The 9,928-nt window shown below is 48.5% G+C and overlaps 1 protein-coding gene across 1 annotated transcript in view; it reads right to left on the bottom strand.

Annotated features, from left to right (window-relative positions):
* Positions 1 to 351: 351 nt before the first annotated feature.
* The window catches only part of LTBP2 (latent transforming growth factor beta binding protein 2), a 191,923-nt gene continuing 182,346 nt past the window's right edge, over positions 352 to 9,928 (bottom strand). The window contains exons 25-35 of the mRNA XM_043989179.1: positions 9,320 to 9,451; positions 9,058 to 9,183; positions 7,480 to 7,623; positions 6,745 to 6,936; positions 6,488 to 6,571; positions 5,725 to 5,853; positions 4,628 to 4,765; positions 4,372 to 4,536; positions 3,630 to 3,911; positions 1,780 to 1,929; positions 352 to 1,182 (exon numbers count right to left, since the gene is read on the bottom strand). Coding sequence (XP_043845114.1) covers positions 1,037 to 1,182; positions 1,780 to 1,929; positions 3,630 to 3,911; positions 4,372 to 4,536; positions 4,628 to 4,765; positions 5,725 to 5,853; positions 6,488 to 6,571; positions 6,745 to 6,936; positions 7,480 to 7,623; positions 9,058 to 9,183; positions 9,320 to 9,451 — 1,688 coding nt within the window. The 3' untranslated portion in view covers positions 352 to 1,036. The remainder of the gene's footprint in view (positions 1,183 to 1,779; positions 1,930 to 3,629; positions 3,912 to 4,371; positions 4,537 to 4,627; positions 4,766 to 5,724; positions 5,854 to 6,487; positions 6,572 to 6,744; positions 6,937 to 7,479; positions 7,624 to 9,057; positions 9,184 to 9,319; positions 9,452 to 9,928) is intronic.

Here is a 9,928-nt window from a genome sequence, read left to right as displayed (position 1 = left end):
GGGCATCTTGCAAAAGCCCTGCTACTGGTGCACACAGGGCTATGACCTGCTGGGAGATGCAAGTTTACCAAGCTGAAGCCACTGAAATGTTTCCTTTGGACTCTTTCTTACTTTTTTTTTTTTGGGGGGGGGCAAGGCAATCAGGGTTAAGTGACTTGCCTGGGGTCACACAGCTAGGAAGTATCAAGTATCTGATTCTGGATTTGAACTCAGGTCCTCCTGACTCCAGGGCCGGTGCTTTATCCACTGTGTCACCTAGCTGCCCCTCCTTTAGACTCATGTAAAATTCTGGCTCTTTCTTTCTCCTTTGCCTCCCCATTCTCCTTCCCCTCATCCCCTTTTATCCCATTTCTTCGGATCTGTCTTTGCTTCCCTTCTCTCTCATCTTCTATGCACAAGAAGGCCAGCATCAGTCTTGCTTCTCTGTGGTGAGGGTCTCTGCTGCCCACCTGGGGTTACAGAACTGGCTATAGAATGGAGATACATCAAAAGAAGGGCCCAGCCCAGCCTAGTAGAGACAGAAGTCCTCAGAAGAAGAGCTTTGGCGTCATCAGCAGAACTCTCAGCCCCATCCAGCACAACCGGCTCTTGGAGGACCAGCCAAAGGGTGAGGCAGCTAATGCCCCCTCCACAGCGGTGGGTTCATTTGCAGGCAGAGTCGGAGCTGGAATGTGATGCCTATAGGGTGAGGCTAAAGAACCCTGCAGATAGGCACAGTTTGGAGAGAAGAGGACAGGCTCTTCCCTCAGCAAGTATCACAGGGTGAGGCCAAGAAAGGCAACGAGATGGGCCCCATGACCAGTGGATGAAGCATCAAAGCAGCTGGTGGTGTTTGAGCCAAGCTGGAAGCTCATGGCTGAAGCAGGCCCTTTTGACGCCTTAGCCAGGAGAGATGGTGGGAGATGAATAGGCTTGTTGGGGGCACAGCCTCTAGCCCCCTTACTTACTGCTGCCATCATGGTATCTTCCTTGTTGGGACAGACTCCTCGGGGCCCTTGCAGGTGGCTGTGGGCCGTTTCCAGCTGGCTGCTCTTCCCTACTCCTTGGGGATGCAGCGGGGGGGACCCGCCATGGCCACGTATCCCAGAGAGCATTGGCAGTAGTAGGAGCCCTCGGTGTTCTTACAGTGACCCTGCTCACAGAGAGCTGCGGGCCCATGCATGTCCTCACATTCATTTACATCTAGAAGAAAGTGGATGAGGCTGTGAGCTAGAAGTGGTTAAAGCTTCCCTTGCCCTGATTCACTCACCTTTGTGAACAAACCTATGTCTGTCTTTTTTCCTTTTACTATAGAGAATGACTTTCCCCTCAAGAGTAGAATGCAACAGTCCTGTACCAAGCCCCAAGGTAGCAGCTATAGGAATCATCCCTTTTTCAGTCCTGTCCCAAGAATCTCCACAAAATGAACTTCCCTGGGGCAGCTAGGTGGCGCAGTAGATAGAGCACCGGCTCTGAAGTCAGGAGGACCTGAGTTCAAATCCGGCCTCAGACACTTAACACTTACTAGCTATGTGACCCTAGGCAAGTCACTTAACCCCAATTGCCTCACCAAAAAAAAAAAAAAAAAAAGAACTTCCCCAGGTGCTTGGAGCTGACTGATTTCAGGTAGACTTACCATGGGACAGCAGTGAGTTTCCAGGTTGTCTTGAATAACTGCCAGGAGACCCTAACCTGCTACTTAGGTTCTTGGTCTTTCTTGTCAATACCACATGGGCCAGGCACAGCACACCTCTCCCTGGGAATTCTACTCCCTACCCATGGATCCCATTCTAAACTTACCCACACAGGCCATCTGGGCTATATTCAGCTGGAAGCCTTCAAAGCAATCACAGGTATAGCCCTCATCTACTCGGACACAGCGGCCATTCTCACAGCCATTGAGGATGCCACACTCCTCTGCACGGAGACCTTCGAAGCTGTCATAGTTCCCTGGGGATTCAGAGGATGGAGGGAGAGAAGGAAGGACATATAACCCCACTCTATTCTTCCAATGACTCTCTGTTTTTATATTATTTTAGAACATTCATTATCAGGGATCTTCAGGGAGGTCATGAAATTTTCCTCGAAATGCCAAGTTTAGATGTATTTTGATTCTGTTTAAAATATGCATCTGTACACACATGTATATACACACATATATATACATACATGTATATATGTGTGTGTGTGCGTTTATATATATTGTCTATCTGCGTGTCTGTCCATGTGTCTGCCTGTCTGCTTGCCTATCCATCCATCCATCCATCCATCCATCCATCCATCCATCCATCCATCCATCCATCCATCCATCCATCCATCCATCCATCCATCCATCCATCCATCCATCCATCTCCTTTGTGGCAGTTTTAAGTAGATCCTGAGGTCAGGCACCAAGGTAATCAGAAGATTGGAGGCATAAGGGTTTAGAGTTAGGGCATTCAGGGCAGCTAGGTGGTACAGTGGCTAGAGTACCGGCCCTGGAGTCAGGAGTACCTGAGTTCAAATCCGGCCTCAGACACTTGACACTTACTAGCTGTGTGATCCTGAGCAAGTCACTTTACCCTGTTTGCCTCAGTTTCCTCATGTGTAAAATGAGCTGGAGAAGGAAATGGCAAACTACTCCAGTACCTCTGCCAAGAAAAGGGGTCGTGAAGAGCCAGACATGACTGAAAACGACTGAACAACAAACATGGTCTCTTATCCATATGCTGTGCTTTTCCACCTTGGTGCCTTGGTTCATAATATTCCTTTTGCAGGAATTTCTATCTTCCTACCATATTCACCCTTTAAAATCCTATTCATCCTTCAAAGGCCAGATACAGTGACATTTTCTTTCTCCAACTCCATGTCTTTTTTTAATACCCCTCTGTTTATATTCTATTTTTCACTTATAGTTAGTATCTCCCCTCTCCCTGCTACGCATGGTATTACATATATGGAAAATGTAGGGAGGATGCTACATATAACACTCTTCCCTCCTCCCCAGCCATTATGAACACCACAAAGACATGTTTGAATTGTAATTGAATTCAATTTTTCAACTGAATTTTAATTTCCCAATGCCTAGCATGGTGCTTTGCACACAGTAGGTGGTTAATAAATGATTCTTGAATGAATGATTAATTCATCAGTCTTTAGAATGGGTGAGAGAAATGGAGCCACCGGGAGGTATGCAGACATACATAGGCACATTCATAGTCCTGCATGTAAGGTGGTTGAGATCAGGAACCATGTCATACACATTGTAGATGCTGGAGAGTCTAACACTCAGCCCTAACATACGTTAGTTAGCTTAATGTTACTGCTCATCAAATGTTTGATGATCGCAACATAGAGGTTCCTACCCCTTAAACTGGCTTCTTCATGAGAGGCAGTGTGGAGTCATGGTATGAACACTGGGCTTGGGAGTCATTGACCTGTGTTTGAGTCTTTATTCTTTCATTTCACTGATGAGAAAACTGAGGCTTAGAGATGCTAAGTGCCACTAGGTCCTTTCCAAGCTATCAATCCTTTGACTCTCACTGGTGAGACCCGGCTGCCCTTTTCTCACCTTGGGGGAGAGGAATTCGCAAGTTGGGTTTGAAGAGAGAAAGAAGGAAAAGTCACTTGCTTCCATCTCCTCACCATCACCACAGGGAGGTAGCACAAACCTGGTTGGTTGCCCACAAAGTGGGGCTGGACTTCAGAAGGCTGCAGTGGTGGCTCAGGGGCAGGGAGGTTGACCACTGGGCGGCTGGCGGGATTCAGGAATGGGGGCTCAGAAGCACCCTCCTCGGGAGTCAGGTAGTTATAAAAGGGGGCCCCCTCAGGGCCATAGAGGCCATAGTGCAGATCATCAGGTCCCGGGCCATACTCATAGCCTGGCCGAGGATGGAGGCCGGCTTCCCGTTCAGCTTCTATCCTGGCCACGTTGCACAGCTGAGCAAAGACCTCTGTCGGGGAGGAGAGAAAAGCTGTGATAATGAAGGGAGAGGCAGCTAGGTGGCGCAGTGGATAGGGCACTGGCCCTGGAGTCAGGAGTACCTGAGTTCAAATCCGGCCTCAGACACTTAACACTTACTAGCTGTGTGACCCTGGGCAAGTCACTTAACCCCAATTGCCTCACTAAAAAAAAAAAAAGAATGGAGAGCAACTCATGCCTTCTGGACCCTGGTCTCTATAATATCCCCAGAGGGCCCCTTCTCATTAAGGAGCATGGATCTGGAGAAAGTGATGGCATCCAACCCCTACTCTCCTCCCTTCTGAGATTCTCGCTTGTTCCACATTCTCTCCAGCTGATGGGAAATCCTTGGGAATCTCTATCCTGTTGCCTCTGGCCCAGGTCTGCAGATGCCCAACCCAGGCTTCCCTCTCTCCCTAAACCATCCAAGATGCTGCTGCTCCTCCTCCTACCAGAATTCCTAGGAGGGCACAGGGCACACTGCTGGCTCCAGGCCTCGCCATCCTGGCAGCAGCACTCAGTGTAGGTGGTACGGCGACCTCGGAAAGGCTGGCTGCAGACATAATTGGTGACTTTTTTCCAGCAGATGTCCATGTGGATGTCATGGTCTGGAAGGTCTGCCAAAGGACAGAGAGATTATCAAGCCAGCCCGGCCGTCCGGGCTCCCCACCCCAGCTCACACGGGTGCGTGTGCTGCCCGGCTCTTACCCAGGCTACTCGTGCTGTTCACACAGCGCCTCTGGCTGTGGTCCAGAACCAGCGGGGGACTGCAGAAGCAGTGGAAAGAGCCATCTGTGTTCACACACTCTCCATTCTCACAGGCTGTGTCCTGGCATTCATCATGATCTGTGGGAAAGACAGGGAAGAGGCTGGGTGGCAGCAGAGGGGGAGGAGACAGCAACCGAGGGCCAGCAAAGCCTGTGAACTCAGCTGTGGGCACGGAATGGGGGAGTTAATGTAAGGACACAAAGATGTCCCCGCTTCTCCATCCTTCACATCCCAACGGAAGGCTATGCTGTCATGGCTCCTTCTGTGTGGGTGATGATGGCGATGATAACATTTATTTAGGGCTTTAAGGTCTGCAAAGCAATTGACATGTTATCTCATTCAAACTTTAGAAGAACTCTAGGACATGGGTGTTATTATCCCCGTTTAGAGATGAGGAAACCGAGGTTAGCAAAAGTTAAGTGAGATTTGCCAAGGGTCACACAGCTAGTCCTTGCTGAGGTCAGTATTTGAATTCAGATCTTCTTGATTTAAGTCCAGTGCTCTACCCACTGTTCCATCTGCTGCCTTTGAGACTACTCCCACCTTGGGATCCTCCACAGGGCTAAGGCTGTCACTTGCCTTCCTAAAATAGGGCCTCAGGGCAGCTAGGTGGTGCAGTGGATAGAGTCCTGGTCCTGGAGTCAAGAGGACTTGAGTTCAAATGTGGCCTCAGACACTTAACACTTACTAGCTGTGTGACCCTGGGCAAGTCACTTATCTCCAATTGCCTCACCAAAATAAATAAACAAACAAACAAACAAATAAATTCAATTAAATTAAACAGGGCCTCAGGAGCTGGATCAGTCCTGATGCATGATGATGGAACCCTGATAGCCCTATGAATGCCTTCATCTTAGAGGTACAAGCCACTAACCCAGCTGGGATCCCCAGCCAGGGATCTCCCCAGGTAGGGAAGCCCCTTTCCTTGAGAATACATCACTTTTCCTAGGAGGAGGACAGCCATTTCTGATAATTCAAGGCAAGAGAAATGGTGAGCCACAGTGGGCATGGCCAGCATGGGGAAGGACAGCTCTTACCTTCACACTCCATGTGGGAGGCATCATAGCCATAGCCAGGGTGGCAAAGGCAGATGTATCCGGGCACTGTGTTGAGACACTGGCCGTTGTGACAGAGCTCTGAGCCGAACATCATGCATTCATCCGCATCTAAACAGGAACAAAGTTGCCATTAGGGACAGGGTCCTTCCCATGTGAACTCCCAGAATGCTGGGGCTCCACTCCCTACAATCTGCAGTTGGGTTCCTTGGGACTGGGGGCAGACAGGACAATACTCTCAGCTCTCCTCCTCTTCTTCCTTCTTCTTCCCCTGTGTTCACATGTGGCTATGAGTAGGAGGGATGGCAGCCCTAGACTGGTTTCTTATGTAAGGAACAAATACAGGGAAGAAGGTGGTTTGTAGGGGCTGTGGGGTGGCAACAGAAGAAACCTGTAGTTTGAGTTGTATTTGAGTTGAGGGCTTCTAGACTCCCCTGGGGGATACTCAACTGAAAATGTCTTTAGCTAAGACAAAGTTGAGGGTATGTTCTCTCTCATCCTCCTTTTCGGCTTCCTTCTATGCATTGTCTTCTCCCTTTTAGATTGTAAGCTCCTTGAGGACAGGATTGTCTTTGTTTTCATTTGTATTCACATAGTGTTTATCAATGGACTATTATTGACCAAATGGTCAAAACTATGGTTGGCATTTCAGGTGAAAAAAATCCTGAGGATCTTTCTATCTGCTTAAGAAATAGGAATGGGCAAGGATGAAGGAGAGGAGGAAAGTTCTGGGGAAAGATTTTACCGGTGTATGTGGTTTGTCCAAACATCCAGCTGCCTTCCACAGGTATATATCCCTTCCCACTGGGGCAGATCTCGCTGAATTCCACTGGGGAGGAGGGATAAAGAGAGAAGCCAGAGCTCAGATGACGTGAAAGCCTTTCTCCCCCCTCACCTTTCTTCCTTTTTGCTCATGTTGTTTCATCCCCCAGCAAATTCACAGGCTTTGCCTGAGCCCCGTGCTCCCCTGCTGGTTCCTGGGGCCTCAGAGAGTTTCCCTACCTGTGCCAGGGAAAGGGCAGGGCTCACAGCTGTCTCCCCAGCTGGCTCCCTGAGTACAGCAACACTCCTCCCGGGTAGTGTTCCGGCCCAGGATGCTGGTGCAGGGGGACTGGTTGCTCGGTCCTGAGTAGCACGGTTTGCGCTCTGGTCCAGGGATATGTTCCGCAGTTGGCCTCTCGATGCTTTCTTGGCCTGTATTTGATGGAAATCAGTCTGGTTCTGTCCCTTCATGGCCCAGATTCAACCAGAAGGATCACATGCTGCATCTCGGTCAGGCCTACGGGGTCTAATTTAATTTGGCATTTTCAGTCTCCTATAAGTTTGCCCCAAAGTAAACCATGGTTCAAAAATAATCTGTCTTGGGGCAGCTAGATGGCTCAGTGGATAGAGCACCAGCCCTGGATTCAGGAGTACCTGAGTTCAAATCTAGCCTTAGACCCTTGACACTTACTAGCTGTGTGACCCTGGACAAGTCACTTAACCCCAATTGCCTCACCAAAATAAATAAATAAATCTGTCTTCCAGACATCCCCTAGACTGGAACTGAATATCCTTAGAGTTAGGTGAGTGGCTGCCTGACCTCCAGAGATGATGGGAAAACTACTTCTTCCCCTTCTTGCCATTAATTAGCATCCTCTCTCCAGGTTCTACCCCACCCCACTCCCTGCCCCCAGCTTGCCCTGTATCCATCTACTACCCCTCTGTCCCACACATCATACATGGCAGACCCCTTACCTCCTACTGTCCGTTCGCGGCAACGGCCATCCTGTGCATCATATTCCTCGTGGTCGTTGGCACAGAGACACAAGAAGGAGCCTTCCACGTTCTCACACAAGGCAGCCCCACACACGGCCACCATCAGCTCACACTCATTCACATCTGTACAGGACAAGGACAGTTAACCACAGACAGAAGGAAAAAGGCAACTTTGGCCGGAGACAGTATCCTGAGATCTTCTGCCCTCCTGCTCCCTTGGTTCTGACTTCTGCCTCTGGCCAAACTGGCGCCCCCATTAGCTCATCTTCTCCAAAGTCTTGTTCCCCAGGACAAGCAAGCAAGCAGGATGATTTTGGGGCAAGTGATAGGGGACTAAGCGTATGGGTATGTAGGAGTAGAGTACCGAGGGAGGTGGATGGATACATTCAGAAAGGGAGACAAGGCAGAAGAAGGAAAAGGAAAGAGATAAAGTCTGTTCCCTTTCCTAGGGGACTCTGGGTGTTGGTTTTAAAACAAATTGCCCTAAGACAAAAGATCCTGCCTGCCCTTACTCCTTTGAGACCTCTGGGCAACAGAAAAGAGGCAGGTTAAAGACTTGGCTGAAACCTTGTCTTCTTCCAAGAAGGCTTTTGAAACATCAGGTCTCACTGATTAACTTTTCCAGTTTCCACACAATTTATTATATACAACCACAGATTGTAAGTGATGGACTTGGGAAACCAGAGCCCAGAGTGGGCTAGTGATTTGCCCAAATTCAGATGGTGACAGAGCCGAGGCTTGAACCTAGGGGGTCGCCTGATTCCCAATTCCAGAGTCCTTCCCACTATACCAACACTGCCTTTCTTAGATGATGGGTTTTTTCTTTCTTTCTTTCTTTCTTTCTTTCTTTCTTTCTTTCTTTCTTTCTTTCTTTCTTTCTTTCTTTCTTTCTTTCTTTCTTTCTTTCTTTCTTTCTTTCTCTTTCTTTCTTTCTTTCTTTCTTTCTTTCTTTCTTTCTTTCTTTCTTTCTTTCTCTTTCTTTCTTTCTTTCTTTCTTTCTTTCTTTCTTTCTTTCTTTCTTTCTTTCTTTCTTTCTTTCTTTCTTTCTTTCTTTCTTTCTTTCTTCTTTCTTTTTCAAAAGAATCTCTCTCTCTCCATCCATCTCTCCATCCATCCATCCACTCATCCATCCATCTATCCATTTATTTATCATTTATTTATTTATTTGGGGGGCGATGAGGGTTAGGTGACTTGCCCAGGGTCACACAGCTAGTAAGTGTCAAGTGTCTGAGGACAGATTTGAACTCTGGTCCTTCTGAATCCAGAGTCAGTGCTTTATCCACTGCACCACCTAGCTGCCCCCTTTTTCTTTCTTAATTGTTGCTGGCTTCCCTCACCAACCATACAATCATCTCCCAAGGGCAGGAGAATGTACCTTCTGTGTCCCCTGCAGTACTAAACGCAGAGGAGGTAGGTACTCAGTGCTTTCTCCTCCTTGGGACTTAGTCATCACCTGAGTGATTTAGAAGGCCTCCCATGGCAGGATGCACAAGACTTCTGGAAAGGGAGGGAAGGGCCTGTCCTGCCTGCAGGGATGATGGCTAGTGGGATGCTCACCAACACAGTCCCAGCCTGAGGGTGAAGCCTCGTAGCCACGATCACACAAGCAGCGGAAGGAGCCATCAGTGTTGTCACAGAAACCATGGGTCCCGCACAAGGTCTCATTGGCACACTCATCTATGTCTGAGAGACAAAAGAGAAAGGGATGGACATTTTTCCTCCTCTATGGTTCTGCTTCCTTCCTCCCTGTGCCTGGACCTTGTAACAACAGTCCTGGCTCCTTGCCTACATATGTTGAGCTTTCACTGCCCTGACTTACCGATGCAGTCTCCAGTGGGGGTCATGTGGAAGCCAGGCTGACAGCCCAGGATGCAGCGGTACGATCCGGGACTGTTCTCACACCTCCAGGTTCCACATACTGTGTCTCCATACTCCTTACATTCGTTCACATCTGTCATCGATACAAACATGCAGGAGCCAAGGGAGGAGGAGAGGAAGTATAAGTCAGGCCCAGCTCACTGGCATGACCCAAGGATCCCAAGATCACTTCTCTTTTTAACCCTGTAGGGACCCTAGTCTATTCTCTGGTTGTAAGGTCCTGTCAGCCACTTCTACCTATTGTGGAACAACTTCCTCAGCTGCAACACTACCATAAACTCTCAAAAAGATAAATGTGTGAAAGGACTTACGAGTTCTTTTGTGTGTGTGTGTGTGTGTGTGAGAATATTGGGGTTAAGTGACTTGCCCAGGGTCACACAGCTAGTAAGTGTTAAGTCTCTGATGCCGAATTTGAACTCAAGTCCTCCTGAATCCAGGGCCTGTGTTCTATCTACTGCGCCACCTAACTGTCCAGGACTTAAGAGTTCTTAAAAGAAAATCATAGCTAGATTATAAGTTCATTAAGGACAGGGAAACTTTTACTTCTGGA

Source organism: Dromiciops gliroides, chromosome 2 (assembly GCF_019393635.1).
Source record: "Dromiciops gliroides isolate mDroGli1 chromosome 2, mDroGli1.pri, whole genome shotgun sequence".
In the NCBI taxonomy this organism is placed as follows: Eukaryota; Metazoa; Chordata; class Mammalia; order Microbiotheria; family Microbiotheriidae; genus Dromiciops; species Dromiciops gliroides.
This window is presented reverse-complemented; position numbering and strand designations above follow the sequence as displayed.